Source organism: Bufo gargarizans, chromosome 2 (genome assembly GCF_014858855.1).
Source record: "Bufo gargarizans isolate SCDJY-AF-19 chromosome 2, ASM1485885v1, whole genome shotgun sequence".
In the NCBI taxonomy this organism is placed as follows: Eukaryota; Metazoa; Chordata; class Amphibia; order Anura; family Bufonidae; genus Bufo; species Bufo gargarizans.
The window spans coordinates 260,220,091-260,242,697 of record NC_058081.1 but is presented as its reverse complement, the minus strand read 5'-3'; the positions used below and the strand labels follow the sequence as shown (position 1 = coordinate 260,242,697).

Here is a 22,607-nt window from a genome sequence, read left to right as displayed (position 1 = left end):
TCAGTACATACCTGGTCTACTCGTTTACATCTCAGAGGCTTTACTGAAATTGCTTCACTATTCCATGAAGATGGATTGATGAAATACTCTGCTTTTACCCAGTCTCCTTTGTAAGGGATATATCCTAAAATAGTATAATATTTTATACATATGGTAAATACAGTTAAACAAATGATGTCTCATTGACGTCATTAAATGATAAGAAGGTTTTCCATTGAAACACCAGTCCATTATTACTTAGCATAGTAGAAAGCACTGGGGATTACTTTACCTTCGCACACATCACACATGGAAAAATAAGTTGTCTGATTAATTTCTCCGCCATCTTTATTGCAAAACGTAACAGTGCCAATTAAAACTTTAATGTCCAAGTCCAACACATTTTGATTTTCAGGGGTGTTAATTTCCCACTTGCCAGACATGCATTGTACCTAAAAGGCAAAAACAGTCATGGTTAAAGGTTTTTTTTTCTGTGAGGACAATGTTGTTGACTGGCAGAGGTCCATCTTCTGGCAACATGATGATCAGCTGTTTGAAGAGGCCATGAAGCTCCAGTTTTTCAAAACTTATAGAGAAGCCTATATTGTACTATAGACTAAGGCTACGTTCACACTAGCGTTTTGGCTTTCCGTTTGTGAGATCAGTCATCATGGGCTCTCACAAGCGGTCCAAAACTGATCAGTTTTGCCCTAATGCATTCTGAATGGAAAAGGATCCGCTTAGAATGCATCAGTCTGGCACAATAGAAAACGGATCAGTCTCCCATTGACTTTCAATGGAGTTCATGACGGATCCGTCTTGGCTATCTTACAGATAATACAAACTGATCCGTTCATGACGGATGCATGCAGTTGTATTATTGTAACGGATCTGTTTTTGCAGATCAATGACGGATCCGCCCAAAACGTGAGTGTGAAAGTAGCCTAAAAAGTCTTTAAAATGCCTTGTTTTTTGGAAAAAATGCTGTGTGTGAAACCTGGCATAGACCCATTGTTCATGTTTTTTTTCCCCCTAGGTTTTTTTTACTACTAAATCACTGCAGCCCGATGTTTGCTAGGAATCCGAATAAAATTATGAAAACATCTACAGCATGCTGTGGTGTTTTTCTGACTTTTTTTTGTACTTTTGTAGCTCTGGTATCTTCAAATGAAAGGTCTCTTGTCTCACAGAGGGCAAGGGTTTAGAGAGGTTTATAGAGTTTACAAAGATAGTAAAGCCCAGACAGACATGGTCAAGAGGTCTGGCCCATGGCCAAAAACAAAAGCACTGATATGGGGCACTATGGGTGGCACTAGAGCTGGCACTGATATGGGGCACTATAGCTGGCACTGATATGGGGGCACTATGGGTGACACTGATATAGGGGCACTATGGCTGACACCGATATGGGGCACTATGGCTGACACCGATATGGGGCACTATGGCTGACACCGATATGGGGCACTATGGCTGGCACTGATATGGGGCACTATGGCTGGCACTGATATGGGGCACTATAGCCGACACTGATATGGGGGCACTATGGCTGACACATTATGTCAGTGTTATCCAACACATTCCAGAACTGTAAGGGTTACATAGCATCATAAATCAGTATCATGCTATGTGACCCCAGTCAGCGCTTGCCGGTCAGGCCGGGAGCTGCGATGTGGACAGGCTCCGGGAGGAACGCTCATCTGCAGGGGTGTCAGAAATAAAGGTTGTGCTGTCTGTCTTCTGAGGCTCTGGCCCTGCCTGCAATCTGCACTGCACGTGGCACTTGATATACTGTATGGGGGCAACAGGGAGACATAGTTTAACGTCTCCTTGTGGCTGCCCCCATACAGTATAACGTCTCCTTGTGGCCCCAATACAGTATAACGTCACCTTGGGGCTGCCCTAGTGCCCCATATAGTATAACGTCACCAAGCGGCTGCCCCCGCACAGTATAAAGTCACCCTGTGGCCCCTGCCCCCATACAGTATACAACCGTATACATCCTACAGATACAACCGGCCCTTTGAGGGTGACTAAACTGCTGATGCGGCCCCCAATGAATTTGAGTTTGACACCCCTGCACTAGAATGATGGCCCCCTCATTATATATAGTGATAAGGGGTAGGATGGTATAACCTGGGCATCTCTTCTCCTGTACAAACATATACAGTGGATATAAAAAGTCTACACACCCCTGTTAAAATGTCAGGTTTCTGTGCTGTAAAAAAATGACAAAAATAAAATCATTTCAGAACTTTTTCCCCCCCTAATGTGACCTATAAACTGTACAACTCAATTGAAAAACTGAAATCTTTTAGGCGGAGGGAAGAAAAAAAAAAATTTGTGGTTGCATAAGTGTGCACACCCTCCTATAACTGGGGATGTAGCTGTGTTCAGAATTAAGCAATTACATTTAAAATCCTGTTAAATAGGAGTCAGCATACACCTGCCATCATTTAAAGTGCCTCTGATTAACCCCAAATAAAAGTTCTGCTGCTCTAGTTGGTCTTCCCTGAAGACTCCACAGAGATCTTCCAAAACATCAGAGGGATCTCATTGTTAAAAGGTATCAGTCAGGAGAAGGGTACAAGAGAATTTCTAAGGCATTTGATATACCATGAAACACAGTGAAGACATCATCAAGTGGAGAAAATATGGCACAACAGTGACATTACCAAGAACTGGACGCCCCTCCAAAATTTATGAAAAGATGAGAAGAAAACTGGTCTGGGAGGGTACCAAGAGGCCTACAGCAACATTAAAGGGGCTGCAGGAATATCTGGCAAGTATTGGCTGTGTGGTATATGTGACAACAATCTCCCGTAATCTTCATATGTCTGGGCTATGGGGTAGAGTGGCAAGACAAAAGCCTTTTCTTATGAAGAAAAACATCCAAGCCAGGCTACATTTTGCAAAAACACATCTGAAGTCTCCCAAAAGCATGTGGGAAAAGGTGTTATGGTCTGATGAAACCAAGGTTGAACTTTTTGCCCATAATTCCAAAAGATATGTTTGGCCCAAAAACAACACTGCACATCACCAAAATAACACAGTACCCACAGTGAAGCATGGTGGTGGTGGCAGCATCATGCTTTGGGGCTGTTTTTCTTCAGTTGAAACTGGGGCCTTAGTTAAGCTAGAGGGAATTATGAACAGTTCCAAATACCAGTCAATATTGGCACAAAACCTTAAGGCTGGGTTCACACCTGAGCTTTCTGAAAGGAGCGCTCTGTATGCGCGATTGTACCGGCGTTTGCAATCGCGCATACAGAGACAAGCGAACGCCCATTGTCGCGCGTTCCCGAAAGTCTATGTACGGGAACGTGCGACAAGACGCCCCAAAGAAGCTCATGTACTTCTTGGGACGTCGGGCGTTTTACAGCGTGATCGTACGCGCTGTAAAACGCCCAGGTGAGAACCATTCCCATAGGGAAGCATTGGTTTCCCCTTGTTGAGCGTTTTACAGCGCGTAGGAACGCGCTGTAAAACGCTCAGGTGTGAACCCAGCGTAAGACTTCTACTAGAAAGCTGAACATGAAGAGGGACTTCATCTTTCAGCATGACAGTGGCCCAAAACATACATCCAAATCAACAAATGAATGGCTTTACCAGAAGAAGATTCAAGTTTTGTAATGGCCCAGCCAGAGCCCAGACCTGAGTCCGATTGAAAATCTGTGGGATGATCTGAAGAGGACTGTGAACAGGAGATGCCCTCACAATTTGACAGATTTGGAGATTTTTTGTAAAGAAGAGTGGGCAAATCTTGCCAAGTCAAAAATGTGTCATGCTGATAGACTCATACCCAAAAAGACTGAGTGCTGTAATAAAATAAATAAAAATCTGCTTCAACAAAGTATTAGTTTAAGGGTGTGCACACTTATGCAACCATATTATTATGTTTTATTGTTTTCTTCCCTCCAAAAGATTTCAGTTTTGTTTTTCAATTGAGTGGTACAGTTTATAGGTCACATTGAAGGTGGAAAAAGTTCTGAAATTATTTCTCTTTGACTTATTTTTTTACATCACAAAAACCTGACATTTTAACAGGGGTGTGTAGACTTTTTATATCCACTGCATGTATAAGTATAGTTATATGGACTATGATGCTGGTATAATCTAGGTATTCGCCTAGCATGGTCCATATCACTATGTACAAGAACATGAATAACCAATACCAGCTGTACATATATATTTGTATATAGGAGATACCAAGGTTATAGCAGCATGGTCCATATCGTTGTATACAGGAAGATATATAAATTATACCAGCTGTGAGTGCACCGTCCCGCAGTACCATCAGATCAGGAAACATGGGATTATCCCAAACTGGTGTCTCCAACTAGGTCTGTCCCGATTTTATGTAGGTGCTTATAAGCAGACCATATCTGGACAGCCACCCTATGAATCGGCAGCAACCTACGAGGAAACAATTTAGGTTGTTCTAGAACTGGCCATAGATTAGTGAGATCTAAGTATTCTGTAAGATGCTTTTCTTGTCTGCACAGAGTGCCATTTGGCAATAGCCATGATTTTATATTTCTCAATTGCCCAGCTGGGTAATATAAGCGTATATCAGGTAGAGACTTGCCACCGTCCTTTTTAAGACGCGTCAGATTTAATATAGACAGCTTCGGTCTATTCATACCCCAAATGAAAGGTGACATTAAAAGGATACGAGTTTCTGAAAAAATGCCTTTGGGACTACATAGGGGGGCGTGTTATTAAATTGATTTTCTAAAGGTACAGAGAGGTAATCCCTGCCACACCCTAAATTTATCTTTGCAATACTCTAGGAGAGGATTGATATTCAGATATTCAGAGTGTGGAAGGATGGTTATATATATTTGTGGTCGAGGCTACGGATACTGAGAGAACGAGGGGTGGCTGCGTGGCCACGGGTAACCTGGAATAGCTGGCCTGAGGTGTGCCAAAAGCCATGTCCGAGGGTAGGCCTATAAGGGGGCCTACCCGGGTGAAACTGAAAGGAGAAGGGAGGGAAGAGGGTGGGGCACCGCTAGTACCCGCAATGAGAGGGGGAGGCTCAGAGGATTTATAAGCCTCCGCCCCTCCCACAATTACAGGCTGTGAACAGCCTTAATATTTGTGGTCGAGGCTACGGATACTGAGAGAACGAGGGGTGGCTGCGTGGCCACGGGTGACCTGGAATAGCTGGCCTGAGGTGTGCTCGAAGCCATGTCCGAGGGTAGGCCTATAAGAGGGAAAAAAGACGGTTAGGTTGAAATAAGCGTTTTATTATGTTATTGAGGTTACCACACGAGGTTACAGAAAGCGTCAGAGATTTCCTTGTGCGGATTGGGAATGTAACGGGTGAAGCAGGAGGACTGCCAGCGGCCCATTTTGCGAATGATGTGGCACGGGACGTTGTGTTTCGAAGCTGCTGAAGCGGCACCTATGCGGAAGGAGTGACCGATATAGTTTTGGGATCGTGGCCCAACCCCTTGGCCAGGATGCGAATGTGGTGGATGAACCGGGCCGTGGTGAGAAATGTTCCTTTGAACGGTAGAAGTGGTTCGTTCTTGGAGGAATGAGCCAGCAGGGCCAATAGCTTGTTGAGAACCTGGACCGGGCACCACTTGTTGAAGGTTCGGAAGTATTTGATTTGGACAGGCGGCCCGGATTGCGATGTTTTGGTGGATGGCAGGTTTAGTACGTGGTGATCTGGGTGAAAGATTAACTGGCTTTTGGTTAAAGCTTTGGTTTTGGATTACACTACAGTGAATTCTCCTGGGCGCAAGAAACCATAAAAGCTCAGATACATGGTGGCTTTAATGAACATGGAAGGAAGAAGGCCAAAAGGACTACAGTCTAATGAATCAGAGCTTTCTGAACAGCTCCCCTGACACTGGTTGCCTGCTGGGCGTGCTGCTCTGGCTGTTCTTGAGGATGCCCCTGAGGGTGGCTTTGACTACTGGGTAAGTGAAGGCTGACTTGCTACCTGGGTCCCTCAGCATGGAGTGGTGCTGAACCCCTGACAAATACAGCTTTATGGAGTTGTAGGATAGCTTGAGGTGCGTGTGACAATATGCGAGAAAGGCTATTAAATATGTGGACTTATCCATGTTGGTTCTAGGATGGAGACGGGAAAATTGTTTGCAGATGTTCCAACCGGTCCTGTAGTTCCTGGCCGTGTTGGCGGAAAGAGAGCTGAGAATGAGGGACTTGGCTGTGGAAATGAAATGTCCTAATCCATGCGTAGGGTGTGGTTATCCGGAGGCGAAAGACTCATTGGTTCCGCCTCTGGCATGATCTGGAAGAAATGATTGAGGTTAAAACGGGACAATGCATCAGCAGCGGTATTACGAATGCCTGGGATGTGCCTGGCTGAAATATGGAAGTTGTGACGTAAGGATAGCCATACTAGCCTGCGAACGAAGGACATGATATGAGGACATTTGGAGCGCCCTTTACTGAGGATATCCACCACTGATTGGTTATCTGTGATGAAGGCAACTGGGGAATCTGTCCATTGGTTGCCCCATACCTGAGCTGCCGCCACAATAGGATAGATCTCCAGCAGAGGAGAAGACCTAAGGAACTCAGGCAAGGAGGAAATTGCAGCGGGCCACGGTGCGGCGAACCACTGCATGTTGTAAATAACCGCAAAACCTCTGGATGTTGCGGCATCTGAGAAGACCATGGGGAAATCGGGACTCCATTGGGGGGTAAACAGAGAAACCCCATTCCAGTGGGTAATGAAGGAATTCCACATGGCCAAATCAGCCATTGCCTGGGCATCCAAGAACACCGTGGAGTCCTGCTCAGGAGCTGATGGTAATAAGTCTAGAAGCCCGGACATGAAAGCTTTCCCTTGGGGCATGATCCTTGTGGCGAAATTTAACATGCCGAGGAGTGACTGCAGCTCTCGTTTGGTGAGGACGTGGGAGCCTGTGAACTGTGCGATGATTGACCCGATTTTGAGAAGCTTATCGGATGGTAGTCTAGCTTCCATTTTCTCTGTATCGAGCACGATACCGAAAAAGGTGACTACCGCGGCGGGTCCCTCGATTTTGGACGGGGCTACCGGAACCTTTGAGAATGCTCAGGAAGTTATTAAGTTTGCATGGTTTAACACTAGGAGGTTCGATCAGGAGGAAATCGTCGAGGTAATGTAGTGCCATTGGACATTTGCAGCGATTGACCAAGATCCAGTGGAGGGCTTGGGCAAACCGGTCAAATAGCCAGGGACTGCTTTTTGAACCGAATGTTAAACGGGTAGCAAAATAGTAACTGTCCTGCCATTTGATGCCGTGGAATTTCCAAAGCTGGGGATCAATGGGCAACAGTTTGAACGCGTCGGCGATGTCTGCTTTAGGCCTATTGCACACGACCGTATGGCTTTTTCAGTGTTTTGCGGTCCGTTTTTCATGGATCCGTTGTTCCGTTTTTTGTTTCCGTTGTGTTTCCGTTTCTGTTCCGTTTTTCCGTTCCGTTTTTCCGTATGGCATATACAGTATACAGTAATTACATAGAAAAAATTGGGCTGGGCATAACATTTTCAATAGATGGTTCAGAAAAAACGGAACGGAAACGGAAGACATACGGATGCATTTCCGTATGTGTTCCGTTTTTTTTGCGGATCCATTGACTTGAATGGAGCCACGGACTGTGATTTGCGGACAATAATAGGACATGTTCTATGTTAAAACGGAACGGAAAAACGGAAATACGGAAACGGAATGCATACGGAGTACATTCCGTTTTTTTTGCGGAACCATTGAAATGAATGGTTCCGTATACGGACCGTATACGGAACACAAAAAACGGCCAGTAAACGGGAAAAAAAAACGGCCGTGTGCAATAGGCCTTAGACAACCAAGCTCCTTTGCCTGCTAACAGAATGAGGGAAATGGCCTCCTGGAGTGAAGAATATTTCATGGAGAATTCTTCCGATGGAATCAGGGAGTTTAGGCTGGGGATATATGAACCATGAGGCGCTGACAGGTCGTAAATCAGTTGTTTTTTTTATTGGTGAATTTCTTGGTAACAATGCCGACGGGGTTAATCCTCCAGGAGTCGAAGGGAACGTGAGGGAAGGGGCCGATAAGGAAACCCTTCTCTACTTCCGACTGAATGAGGGAATCCACCGTGTCGGCATCCTGAACTGCGGACAGTAAATTGGGACCCTCCCAGGTGGACTGAGGAAGGGCGATGAGACCCGTGTGAAAGCCCTTGCTGAAACCTGAAAGCAAGAATTCGACCAGGTCAGGGCTGTGGTGATCCTGGAGCAGCCTGCCCAGAAGCTCCACATTGACCCCGCTTAGTCATTTGTGCTTGGCCGTTCTTTGTGGGCATACTAAGATGGGGTGAGTCCAGAAGCAGGAGGAGCAGACATGTAGAGCCCTGCACTGGTTATAGTTGCAAGAGGCTAGGTTGTAGTTATTGCAGATTTGACTATTGCCTAAGAAAATGATGGGGCGCCCCAATTTGTCGGTGTTGCTGTGCCTCACTTGGGTGCCGGTCGTGGGCCTGCTGGGAGCCATTGGTTGGCCGACGGAGGGACACCAATCGGAGGTGTGGAGGATAGACTGGCAGGAGCTGCAGGCTGGGGCTTTTAAACCGGCGAAGTGCCGGCAGAAAAGTTCCATGTCCAGACACGCCCAGTTGGTGACCCGCTGGTACTGAGCCAGAGCTGCGGCGGCTTTGGCCGAGAAGGAGCGGTGGTAGTCGTAGAATGCGAATCCTCCAGATTTATACCCCAGGTCGGTGACTCTATACATGTACAAGTGCAGCTCCTCTCTTCTTTCGGGGTGGGCGGTGCAAACTATGTCCCTGAAGAGGCTAAAAACCAGGACAAACTCGGGAACGGTGAGTTTTTTGTTCAGCCGAGCGTCCCTGGATTTTAGGACAATGGAAATGTTTTCACAAGCTATTGTCTTGTTCTCTACGGTATCGTGGGTGGCTATCAAGATGGCGGCTAAATTAACATCTTTGCCCTCCAGAATGTCTTTTTGGATGCTATCTGTGATGAAGTGAGCTGGAGCTATCTCGGAGAGGTTGGAAACCCTACCTGGGGAGGTAGACTGAGGTGGGGGAGCTGGAACGGAAGGACTCTCGGGAGGGTCGACTGCCAAGTGCCTTGATTCCACTGCTGACAGTATATTTTGAACGTCCAGAACCGAAAAGGACAGGCTGTTGATGGTGGCATGTAACTGGGTCAATGACAGTTGAATGGTGGACATTGACACATTCTCCCTGGGTGGGGATGACGAACCGGACATCAAAAGTCTGAATAATTCCGCCTTTCTGGCGGAGGCCGGGTAAGGTATCCCTCTTCTATTGAGCTCGGCGATCAGTTTAGGGATGGTCCAACTCCTGAGAGAAGTAGTGCTGGCGTGCTCTCAGGCAAGGATCTCTGGAATTGACGAAGTCTCCCCCATGTTGTCCAGATGAGACATGCTGGAATTTGGAAGGATTACAGTTACTGGCTGACGGATTTGACCCAGGAACAGTGCGAGTGCTGTGGAGCCGATGATTGTGGAAAGAAAAAGGCCCAGAAAAGGGAGGTGAGATGAACTATGTCACCGTGTGTGCCCGGGGTTTAAGAGACTAACATACCTGATGGTTTGGAGCTCCTGGATTTGAAACCCGTCTTCGGGAAATCCTGTTCCGTAGGAATGGACCGCGATCGAGCTTGAAGAAATCATGACAAGTAAATGGCTGGCCGAAAGTAGAAGTAGAGTGAAAGGGGTGGGTGGGCCGTGCCCTGTTGGAGAGGCTTCCCCTGACAGTGTGAACAGGACGAACCTGTAACCTATGACAGAAAGAAGGTACACGAGCCTGCGGGACGTGACCGGGCGAGACCTGGACCGTGGATCGGAAGGACGAATTTAGACAGGGAAACGTGGACGGGTTTGAGAATGGAGGGCCTGAATGACGAAAACAGGCGTGGAGCGTGAAGGCAAGGCTGAATGACGTGACCGGCGAGGTACGTGAAAGACGTAGAGCCTGGTGGAGTGCAGGAATGAAACGTGGACGTAAAGGAGGCCTGAGTAACGTGAACGGGCGTGGAACATGTGTGAAGGAGGCCTGAGTAACGTGAACAGGTGTGAGACGTGTACGAAAGGAGGCCTGAGTGACGTAAACAGGCGTAAGACGTATACGAAATGGAGGCCTGAGTAACGTAAACAGGCGTGAAACATGTACGAGAAGGAGGCCTGAGTAACGTAAACAGGCGTAAGACATATACGAAATGGAGGCCTGAGTAACGTAAACAGGCGTGGAACATGTATGAAAAAGGGGCCTGGGGACGTGGCCAGGCGTGAAATATGGACGAAAAGGAGGCCTGAGTAGCGTAAACAGGCGTAAAACATGTACAAAAGGAGACCTGGGTAACGTGAATGATGTGAAACATGTGTGGAAAAGAGAGGCCTGAGTAACGTAACCGGGCGTGCAACAAGGACGAAAGGAAGGCCTGAATGACGTGAACAGGCGTGGGAACCTGTATGAGAGGGAAGCCTGAGGGACGTGAACAGGCGTGAAAAGTGAGCGGAAGGAATGAGGAGGAGGAAGGGGACAGAGGAGGGTAAGTCGACGTGGAACGTGAGAAAGAGAGCGTGAAGATGGGGACAGACATGGAAGTAGAGGGCAACGGGGTCTGGGAATGTGGATGAGCATGAGGGTGAAAATGTGGAGATGAAGGCAGATAGACGTGACCAGACGAATGCGGACTAGAAGGCAGGATGACGAGATGGAACGTGAAAGTACCAGGGGACCTGACAGCTGGACAGGGGTGAGATAAGAATGATCTAGCAGCTGAGATGAAGACAGGATGACGTAGGACACGGACTGGAAGGTGACGGAAACGGAACGCGGACCGAAGGCCTACGTAAGACAAACGCTGTACGAAAACAAAACACGCAAGATGATGCTGCGAATCTGAGATAAGCGACTTACCGTGGCTGATGGAGGAATCGACGGAGAAGACAATAGCGTGGGTAACGCCGCTGGGTACCGGAGGCGCTGAATAACCTGATTACCTGAACAATTATGAAAAGACAACCGAGAAGATAAAAAATTTAAAAAAATTCCACCCCCCCCCTTTTTTTTTTCCCACCTCTTGCCCTCCCCCTCCTCCGAACTCTGTCCGTGACGCAAGATGAATATGCCGACTGATTCAAAATACGGACCTGGAGTGGCGATTTTCAGGCTTCAAGCAGATGGAGGTTTATAAAGGCTGAAAATCCAGTGGCAGTTGTGAAGGACTTGCAACCAATGACTGGAGTATTTGGAAAGAATAAATGACATGCGAGTGATGATGATGAGAAAAAAATAAATAAACACCATTCTCCTCTGCCCTCTCCTCCTTCTGCGGGCGAAATGGAGCCTCCGGCCCAGACGGATCGCCGTGTGCGTGGGGCAGGAGGAGGAAGGGATCCGGAGGTGGATGTACTCTGCGAATGCTCCCGGAGTGCGGCAGCCACACCGGGAGGGGTATGGGAGGGGCGGAGCGCAGTGAGCGGAACAGATCCCGCGGGATGCCGGAAGTGGCCGGCCGAAGTGGTGCCGGCGAGTACCTTGTCCTGGCGATGGGTGGTGGGCGGAAGTCCTAGAGGGTGAGGCGAGCGCAGCGGCTGTGATGCCGGGGAGCGCGTGGACCTGCGGCCAGGTAGGGAGATGGTATGGTACAGGAGACTTACCCAGACGGGAGCCGGAAGTGACGAGGCAGGACGGACGAACGAACGGCACCGCTAGTACCCGCAATGAGAGGGGGAGGCTCAGAGGATTTATAAGCCTCCGCCCCTCCCACAATTACAGGCTGTGAACAGCCTTAATATATATCTCCAGGTATTTATAGCTATGCACCACAGGTAATTCTCCCTGGGGGAATGCATTGTCTAGTGGGTATAGAGGACATAATGCCGATTTGGACCAGTTAGTCCTCAGTCCAGAATACTGGCTGAATGCTTCTATTATAGAGATTGCTCTAGGAAGTGTGGCTTGTGTCTGCGACATGAATAACACCATGTCATCAGCATATAAGTCGACTCTATCCTCCTGCTCTCCTAAACTAATTCCATGGAATTGTGAGTCCGTTCTGATTCGCATAGCCAAGGCGAACAGTAACGGTGACAGAGGACATCCCTGTCGCGTACCTCGCCCCAAGCTGAAGCTATCTGACATCAACCCATTGACTAATATACCCGCCTTGGGATGTTTGTAGAACATAGCTATCCATTGGATAAAATTAGGACCGAATCCAAATTTGTGAAGAACCTGAAATAAATAGGGCCACTCAACGGAGTCGAACGCCTTTGCAGTGTTCAAAGACGCTAATGCCCAACCTTCCCCTTTCTGTACTCCAATTTGGGTGACCACCTGCACCCATCTGATATTATCAGTAGTAGATCTACCGGGCAAGAATCTAGATTGATCCGGATGAACCAAGGTACTAGCCACTTTCGCAAGGCGTATGGCCAAAATCTTTGCTATAATTTTATAGTCTATATTCAATAAAGATATTGGCCGATACGACCCACACTCGTCTGGATCCTTGCCCGGCTTAAGGAGAACCACTATGGTGGCGTCATACATTGATGGTGGCAAGCATCTTTTATGAAATGCATCCTCATACATACGGATTAGCAATGGGTTGATGTGGGCAGCATATTTAACGTAAACCTCTAGAGGCAATCCATCGGGACCAGGTGATTTACCCCTAGCTAGTTGTGCTATAGCATCTTCTAATTCCTGAGTGGATATAGGGGCTTCTAAACTGCCTATTGCCTCCTGTGACAATGTGGGAAATTCCAGGTCATCAAGATACCGTGTGACGTCATCCGTCTCATAATTTACTTTGGTCTCATAAGTCCTTATAGTACTCTTGAAACCTACCAGCTAAAGGTTCAGGGTCTCACATTTCCCGCTCTGACAAACTATGGGCTTAATCATTCCATCCTTTGTGATGATTAGCTGGGAAGTGAAATCAATGATAAAACAATGACATTACAAAAATACTGATACTTAGGCCTCATGCACATGGCTGTGTTCCGTAGCCGAGAGTGGACCGTGGAAACCCGGCCACGGTCCGCTCTTGACCGCGAAACATGGCCGTGTGCATGAGGCCTTAGTCAGTGTAAATGTCCCTGTAGGTCCCAGAGTCCAGGTCCAGGAATCCCCTCCTTGCCGTTGGCGGTGAAGGATTATACGGGCTTTCATCTTGGAGGTCTGGCGTTTCTGCCCCTGCCATCCAGCCAGTTTGTGGCCTCCTCAGGATTGTTAAAAAACCGGCTCACTTCCCCATCCACCACTCTTAATCGAGCAGGATAAGCCATAGAGTAGGGCAAGTTCTGCTCCGGGAGTCTTCTTTTCACCGTGCTGAATGTTGCCCTGCATTTCTGTAATTCGGCCGAAAAATCCAGGAAGATCATGACGTTGTTGTTATCATACTTCAGCTCCTGCTTGTTACGCGCCATTTGCAGCACATGATCTCTGTCCGTAGAGTTTAACAATCTCGCCAGTAGAGGTCTTGTAGGAGCCCCCGGTGGAAGGGGTTTGGCGGGAACACGATGTACACGCTCAACAATGAAGGCCGATGAGAATGTCGCCTCTGGGAAGGTGTTACGGAGCCAGGTGGTGAAGAATGCACATGAGTTATTACCGTCAGATTTTTCAGGTAAACAGATGATCCGCAAATTATTGCGTCTTGTGCGGTTCTCGTAGTCGTCACATTTTTGCTGCCAGAAGTTTACTTTCTGCTCCAGCTCTTGAATTTTTGCGGGGAGCGGTTGTATACGGTCCTCCACCTCTGAGATCCTATTTTCGGTCTCTTTAATGCGTTCACACATGGCCTGCATATCATGGCGTAGTAGGCCTATATCCACCTTCACCTCCTCCAGCTTGCCCACCATTGATGAGCGGCAGGTAGCTATCGCTTGCAAAAATTGCTCGGTGACCTGTTTCAAGGACGGCTCTGTAGCTGCACACTCCGCTTCTTCATGTGCAGGGCCATCTCTAATCTCGTCCGGAGGTGGTGAGCGGGAGCCTGCGCCATCTTGATCTTCCACGCGGACAAACTCCCGGAGTCGGTCAGCGGCCGACTGTGCTCCGTTAAGGGCCATGGTTGTGCTGCAGGTCTTTCCCGACCTCCTGCCTGATCTGGATGAAATTTTTGCAGCAGATAAAGTACAGGATTATCATGAAGTTAGGGCTTGGGTCCGTAGCTCAGCTAAGTGCATCCGCTCATGTCAGCTTCCGGCCACGCCCCCACACCATTATAGTGTGTTTAAAAGGGGTTTTCTAAGACTTTTATACTGATGACCTAGTAGGGATCTGACACCCAGGACCCCCGCCCATCAGCCGTTTGAGAAGACAGCGGCACTCACAGTAGTCCTGCCGCCTACTCACTGCTTTCCCTAGGTCGAGTGATGACATATTAATCAGTCGCATGGCCTAGGCGCAGCTCAGACCCAATGTAGTAATAAATTCTGACCTTCCCTTTGTCTGACCTTCCCTTTGTGAAGGCTTGGGAACGTGACTTGGGGAGATCTTTTCCTCCTAATGAGTGGGAGACAGCATTTGAGATATCATATAAATAATCAATAAGCAGCAGTCTACAGGAGAAGAATTTTAAGATTATGTCCAGATGGTACAGGACTCCGGTCCTGCTCCACTCTTTCTTCCCTTCTTGTCCTAGTTCCTGTTGGCGTTGTGGCCAGGAGGAAGGTAGCTTGTCTCATATCTGGTGGTCCTGCACCAAAATCGCCCCATTTTGGGAGGCTATTAATGATTTATACGATATGGTTTGTGGCAGGTCCTCCAGATGGACCCTTGAGGGCGCTTTGCTTTCTATGTTCCCTAGCACTTTATCTACTCTGAAAAAGGGTCTCCTGAGGTTCTTTGTTCAAGCTGCACGTTTGGTTATTCCTAGATTTTGGAAATCCACGCGCGCCCCTCTCCCTGGGGACTGGCTCGCCACCTTTGAAAAAATATATAGAATGGAGGAACTATGGGCGGAGGACATGGGCAATACTAATAGGTTCCTGAAAACCTGGACCCCTTGGATTCTATTTAAGGGTTCTCCTGATTTTCTCACGTGGCTAAATGGGAGGTCGCCAGTCCCTAGGGAGATTGCACACCCCATTGGATCTTAACCCACATGTATTTGGCACGCCATGTCAAGCTATATTTCACACAGTCCTTTCTACCTCGACTTGTTTGGTCAGGGATTCTCCCCCCCCCCCCCCCCCCTCTTTGTTCCTCCTGTAGCCCTGTCTCGTTTGTCTAAATTTGTTGTGTGTCCTATGTAGGAGCTCTCGATACTGCTTTCCCGCAACTGGGTCTTTGAGATGCTTTTATTCTGATGTTGGGATCATATGTTATTTCTTTGCTCATATTCATGTTTACATGATGTCTGCTTATATTTGCTGTGATCATCTACCTGTATGATGATATTTTATATGGTCCCGTTTTATGTTCGGGCTATTCTTAATGTGAAGCGATTATTTTGGCTCTTGCTAATAAAAGTATTTGAACAACAATGTAGTAATAAATGGGGCTGAGCTGCGATACTAACCACAGCAGCTATACTATGTACAGCACTGTGCTTGGTGAGCATAGAGAAGGCCGTGGCGCTCACAGGAACGCCGATGCCTTCTTGAACAGCTGAGCGGCGGAGGCCCCAGGTGTCGTAGACCCACCATCAGATAATGATTACCTATCCAGAGGTATCCGTGTGGCGTTCGTTTTTCACTGAAGACTGAATGGAGATGCTCTGGAAATTAATTTTCATCTGAGCAACGTCCATGGATTACGGATGACACACGGAGGGTAAAAACAGAAGGACGGACCAAACACTAATCCTTCACGAATGAAACACATACTTTTTTTTTTTTTTTTACTGACATGGAAATGTGGATGAGGCCTAACACAGCCCAAATACAGATGCCATTCGTATTGTGACCGTGATTTTCATGGAATCGTAGACTTCTAAGGTGTTTGGTCCACATCATGGACCAAAGTAACTGCATGTCCCATGGTCAGTAAAAAAAATAATAAAAAAATACTGATGTGTGAACAGACACTTTGAGATAAATGGACAAAAGTGCTGTCCATGGAAAATGCGGACAGCACACATCTATGAAAAATGGAAATGTGAATAAGGCCTTAATAGCATCACATGAGGTGGTGTCACACATTCAGGATTTTTGATTCAGTTTTTGAACCTAAAATCAGGCGAGGATCATAAAAGGATAAAGTATTAAAGGGGTTGCTAGCCGTGGGCCAATAGGAACATTTGGTGTTGGCCGGACCCTCACTGCAGGCCAGCACTTTGCCGGCTTCGTTTTCGACTGCGTTTACAATATGCCTTCATTGTCTGAAATGGGAATACCCCTTTAAGGATATATTCTACTCTTTTTTTTTTACCCGATCCTGGTCTTGGCTTAAAAAAATGTGGATTGGATGAGGACCAAAAATACGGTCATGTGAATAGGGCCTAATACAGTACCAAATTCACTGAACAGAGGGTAGTTTACGTTCCACTCTCTGACTAAAGATCACTGAATGACGGAACGTTGTAAAGAAATGATAAAATCACCTTTATTAAATATTATTAAAATATAAGGAGGGACAAGACAAATTGTAACTAATGGATGACTATCCACACACTAGAGACTAGTTCAGAAGTGAGTCTGATGTACTGAACAGCGGTGTCGCTGAAAATCAGTGTAAGGCCTCATGCACACGACCGTTGTGTGCATCCGTTGCCGTTGTGCCGTTTTCCGTTTTTTTTTTCGCGGACCCATTGACTTTCAATGGGTCCGTGGAAAAATTGGAAAATGCACAGTTTTGCAGCCGAGACCGTGATCCGTGTATCCTGTCCGTCAAAAAAATACGACCTGTCCTATTTTTTTGACGGACAACGGTTCACGGACCCATTCAAGTCAATAGGTCCGTGAAAGAACACGGATGCACACAAAATTGGCATCCGTGTCCGTGGCCGTAGGTTACTTTCATACAGACGGATCCGAAGATCCGTCTGCATAAAAGCTTTTTCAGAGCTGAGTTTTCACTTTGTGAAAACTCAGATCCGTCAGTATATTCTAACACAGAGGGGTTCCCATAGTGATGGGGACGCTTCTAGTTAGAATATACAACGAACTGTGTACATGACTGCCCCCTGCTGCCTGGCAGCCCCCGATCTTTTACAGGCGGCCGTGATCCGTACAATTAACCCCTCAGGTGCTGCACCTGAAGGGGTTAATTGTGCGTATCATAGCCCCCTATAAGAGATCCGGGGCTGATAACATTGGTGGCAGTGTGCGGCCTCCCTCCCCCCCCCCCCCCCCCCCGCCGATCATTGGTGGCAGCGGAGTTCCGATCGGAGTCCCAGTTTAATCGCTGGGGCTCCGATCGGTAACCATGGCAACCAGGACGCTACTACAGTCCTGGTTGCCATGGTTACTTAGCAATAGTAGAAGCATCATACTTACCTGCTGCGATGTCTGTGTCCGGCCGGGAGCTCCTCCTACTGGTAAGTGACAGCAATGCGCCGCACAGACCTGTCACTTACCAGTAGGAGGAGCTCCCGGCCGGACACAGACATCGCAGCAGCCAGCAGGTAAGTATGATGCTTCTACTATTGCTAAGTAACCATGGCAACCAGGACTGTAGTAGCGTCCTGGTTGCCATGGTTACCGATCGGAGCCCCAGCGATTAAACTGGGACTCCGATCGGAACTCTGCTGCAACCAATGATCGGGGGGGGGGGGGGGGGTAAAGGGAGGCCGCACACTGCCACCAATGTTATCAATGCAATAGAGGGAGGGAGGGGGGGGCCGGGGGAGGCCGCACACTGCCACCAATGTTATTAATGCAATAGAGGGAGGGAGGGAGGGGGGGCCGCACTGGCCACCAATGAAATTTAAACTGGGGAGGGAGGGGGGTCTGCCCCCTGCTGCCTGGCAGCCCCGGATCTCTTACAGGGGGCTATGATACGCACAATTAACCCCTTCATGTGCGGCACCTGAGGGGTTAATTGTGCTGATCACGGCCCCCTGTAAGAGATCGGGTGCTGCCAGGCAGCAGGGGGCAGTCATGTACACAGTTTGTAGTATATTCTAACTAGAAGCGTCCCCATCACCATGGTAACGCCTCTGTGTAAGAATATACTGTCGGATATGAGTTTTCACGATGTAACTCATATCCGACAGTATATTCTAACAGAGGCGTTCCCATGGTGATGGGGACGCTTCTAGTTAAAATATACCATCGGATTGGAGAAAACTCTGATCCGATGGTATAAAAGAGACTCCAGACTTTACATTGAAAGTCAATGGGGACGGATCCGTTTGCAATTGCACCATATTGTGTCAACGTCAAACGGATCCGTCCCCATTGACTTGCATTGTAATTCAGGACGGATCCGTTTGGCTCCGCACGGCCAGGCGGACACCAAAACGACTTTTTTTTCATGTCCGTGTATCCTCCAAAAATCAAGGAAGACCCACGGACGAAAAAACGGTCACGGATCACGGACCTACGGACCCCGTTTTTGCGGACCGTAAAAAAAAACGGTTGTGTGCATGAGGCCTAACTGGACATCCACATGTGAAACAGCAAGTCAACCATATATACACCACTTAGAACTATGACCACTAGGGATGTCCCGATACTTTTATTTAAGTATTCACTGATACCAATTATGGTGTGGTGATGTTTTTACAGCAAATTCCAATTTAATTTAGTCATAGGGGAGATTTATCAAACCTTGTACAAAGAAACAGCGGCGCAGTTGCTGATAGCAATGAAAAAAATTAAAGCTGGAATTAGGTTGCTATGGACAACTGCTTTACTTTTCCTTTGTACAAGGGTTAATAAATTAATAAATGGGCATATAAGGAGGGCAATGGGCATATAACAGTGTTTCCCAACCAGCGTGCCTCCAGCTGTTGCAAAACTACAAGTCCCAGCATGCCCGGACACACGTCATCTGTGCTTTTTGTGGACCACAAAATACACACGGTCGTGTGCATGAGCCCCATTTCTGATTTTGAGACTAATTCTGGAGATGTCTTTGTTTTAAGCATCGTTTCCAATGTATTTATGTTGCTGCGCCTTTTTCTGCGCCTGAATTAGGTGCATAAACCGTCTTATTTCAATTCCACTCCTGACTAGGCTTATTTTTCCTGTCTGTTTTGAGAAATAACTCGCACAATTTTTTGCACCGAAAGAAAGAGATGCAACTTTTGTCCGGTCATTTGTGCAATTTTTTTTATGCGCAAACCAATGAGACAAATCTTTGTGAATATGACGCTGTCTTACAAGAAAACATCCACTAGAGGTCACACTTAAGCAGAATATGATTAAATTGCCTCAAATTTATGATCCCTTAATAAATCAGCTTAAAGACAGGCATTTCAAAAGCATCGGTCTTCTCTTTACTCCTGAAAAAAGGCAAGCCTAATAAATGTGCCCCAATGAGATTTGACAAATTTCAAAATCTCATATATACTTATGGGGAGATTTATCAAACTAGTGTAAAGTAGAAATAACTTAGTTGCCCATAGCAACCAATCAGATTTCACCTTTCATTTTCCAAAGAAGCTTTGAAAAATGAAAGGTAGAATCTAATGGTTGCTATGGGCAACTAATCCAGTTGTACTTTACACTAGTTTGATAAATCTCCCCCTTCGTTTTTTTCTCTTCATTCCGGAAATTGACCTGCTGTACGGATTTGAAAATCTGTAGCATGTCAATTGCGGATTTCTGCACCAAAACTGAATAAACACACCAATAAAAGAGTGTGGGGAAAAAAAGCTGTGAAATTTGGTTCAGATTTTCAGACTAGGTAAACAACCCCATTAAAGTCTACAGGGAAAACCAGAAATTGTAATATATACATACACACACTTGCAGAAGGACCCGGCTTTGCACAGGTATATTTCATTTAATGTTTCTGTGTGTAAGGGCCCATTCAGATGGCCGCAGTGCTTTGCGGATCTGTAAAACACGGAAACCGGCTGTGTGCGTTCCACAATTTGCGAACCGCAAATGGTCGCAACCATAATGAAAAATGCCTATTCTTGTCCGCAATTGAGGACAAGAATAGGACATGTTCGGAACCAAAGATGAGGACTCGTTTTTTTGTTTTTTTTTTGCGGAAAACGGGTTCCGTAGTTCCCTGATCAGTGTCTTTTTTTTCTTCCGTGGGTCTTCCTTGATTTTTGGAGGATCCACGGACATGAAGGAAAAAGTCGTTTTGGTGTCCGCCTGGCCGTGCGGAGCCAAACGGATCCGTCCTGACTTACAATGCAAGTCAATGGGGACGGATCCGTTCGACGTTGACACAATATGGTGCAATTTCAAACGGCTCCATCCCCCATTGACTTTCAAAGTAAAGTCAGGAGTCCCTATTATACCATCGGATCGGAGTTTTCTCCAATCCGATGGTATATTTTAAACTTGAAGCGTCCCCATCACCATGGGAACGCCTCTATGTTAGAATATACCATCAGATTTGAGTTAGATCGTGAAAACTCAGATCCGACAGTATATTCTAACACAGAGGCGTTCCCATAGTGATGGGGACGCTTCAAGTTAGAATATACTAAGAACTGTGGACATGACTGCCCCTGTTGCCTGGCAGCACCCGATCTCTTACAGGGGGCTGTGATCCGCACAATTAACCCTTCAGGTTCCGCACCTGAGGGGTTAATTGTGCGTTTCATAGCCAAGAGATCAGGGGCTGTCAGGCAGCAGGGGGCAGACCCCCCTCCCTCCGCAGTTTTAATTTCATTGGTGGCCAGTGCGGCCCCCCACCCTCTATTATAGCCATTTCACTGGTGGCCAGTGTGCGGCTCCCACCCCCGGCCCCCCCTCTATTGTATTAATTTTATTGGTGGCCAGTGTGCCGCCCCCCCCCCCTCCCTCCCTCTATTGTATTAATTTCATTGGTGGCCAGTGTGCGGCCTCCCATCCTCGATCATTGGTGGCAGCGGAGAGTTCCGATCGGAGTCCCAATTTAATTGCTGGGGCTCCGATCGGTAACCATGGCAACAGGACGCTACTGCAGTCCTGGTTGCCATGGTTACTTAGCAATATTAGAAGGATTATACTTACCTGCTGCGCTGTCTGTGACCAGCCGGGAGCTCCTCCTACTGGTAAGTGACAGGTCTGTGCGGCACATTACTTAATGATCTGTCACTTACCAGTAGGAGGAGCGCCCGGCCGATCACAGACAGCGCAGCAGGTAAGTATGATGCTTCTAATATTGCAAGTAACCATAGCAACCAGGACGGCAGTAGCGTCCTGGTTGCCATGGTTACCGATCGGAGCCCCAGCGATTAAACTGGGACTCCGATCTGAAATTAATACAATAGAGGGGGGGGGGGCCGCACTGGCCACCAATGAAATTAATACAATAGAGGGAGGGGGGGGCCCGCACTGGCCACCAATAAAATTAAAACTGGGGAGGGAGGGGGGTCTGCCCCCTGCTGCCTGGCAGCCCCGGATCTCTTACAGGGGGCTATGATACGCACAATTAACCCCTTCATGTGCGGCACCTGAGGGGTTAATTGTGCTGATCACGGCCCCCTGTAAGAGATCGGGTGCTGCCAGGCAGCAGGGGGCAGTCATGTACACAGTTTGTAGTATATTCTAACTAGAAGCGTCCCCATCACCATGGTAACGCCTCTGTGTAAGAATATACTGTCGGATATGAGTTTTCACGATGTAACTCATATCCGACAGTATATTCTAACATAGAGGCGTTCCCATGGTGATGGGGACGCTTCTAGTTAAAATATACCATCGGATTGGAGAAAACTCTGATCCGATGGTATAAAAGAGACTCCAGACTTTACATTGAAAGTCAATGGGGACGGATCCGTTTGCAATTGCACCATATTGTGTCAACGTCAAACGGATCCGTCCCCATTGACTTGCATTGTAATTCAGGACGGATCCGTTTGGCTCCGCACGGCCAGGCGGACACCAAAACGACTTTTTTTTCATGTCCGTGGATCCTCCAAAAATCAAGGAAGACCCACGGACGAAAAAACGGTCACGGATCACGGACCTACGGACCCCGTTTTTGCGGACCGTAAAAAAAAACGGTTGTGTGCATGAGGCCTAACTGGACATCCACATGTGAAACAGCAAGTCAACCATATATACACCACTTAGAACTATGACCACTAGGGATGTTACCAGTAGGAGGAGCGCCCGGCCGATCACAGACAGCGCAGCAGGTAAGTATGATGCTTCTAATATTGCAAGTAACCATAGCAACCAGGACGGCAGTAGCGTCCTGGTTGCCATGGTTACCGATCGGAGCCCCAGCGATTAAACTGGGACTCCGATCTGAAATTAATACAATAGAGGGGGGGGGGGGGGCCGCACTGGCCACCAATGAAATTAATACAATAGAGGGAGGGGGGGGCCCGCACTGGCCACCAATAAAATTAAAACTGGGGAGGGAGGGGGGTCTGCCCCCTGCTGCCTGGCAGCCCGATCTCTTACAGGGGGCTATGATATGCACAATTAACCCCTCAGGTTCGTAGTATATTCTAACTTGAAGCGTCCCCATCACTATGGGAACGCCTCTGTGTTAGAATATACTGTCGGATCTGAGTTTTCACGAATCTTCGGATCCGTCTGTATGAAAGTAGCCTA

General features: G+C 47.4%; 1 protein-coding gene across 1 annotated transcript in view; it reads right to left on the bottom strand.

The window, feature by feature from the left end:
- MOV10L1 (Mov10 like RISC complex RNA helicase 1) overlaps window positions 1-14,054 on the bottom strand; it is a 165,024-nt gene extending 150,970 nt beyond the window's left edge. Inside the window, exons 1-8 of the mRNA XM_044277185.1 lie at window positions 13,230-14,054; window positions 12,852-12,906; window positions 10,891-10,973; window positions 10,702-10,818; window positions 8,445-9,146; window positions 6,725-7,024; window positions 272-431; window positions 12-124 (exon numbers count right to left, since the gene is read on the bottom strand). Of these exons, the coding sequence (XP_044133120.1) occupies window positions 12-124; window positions 272-431; window positions 6,725-7,024; window positions 8,445-9,146; window positions 10,702-10,818; window positions 10,891-10,973; window positions 12,852-12,906; window positions 13,230-14,054 (2,355 nt within the window). The remainder of the gene's footprint in view (window positions 1-11; window positions 125-271; window positions 432-6,724; window positions 7,025-8,444; window positions 9,147-10,701; window positions 10,819-10,890; window positions 10,974-12,851; window positions 12,907-13,229) is intronic.
- Between the last annotated feature and the right edge of the window lie 8,553 nt (window positions 14,055-22,607).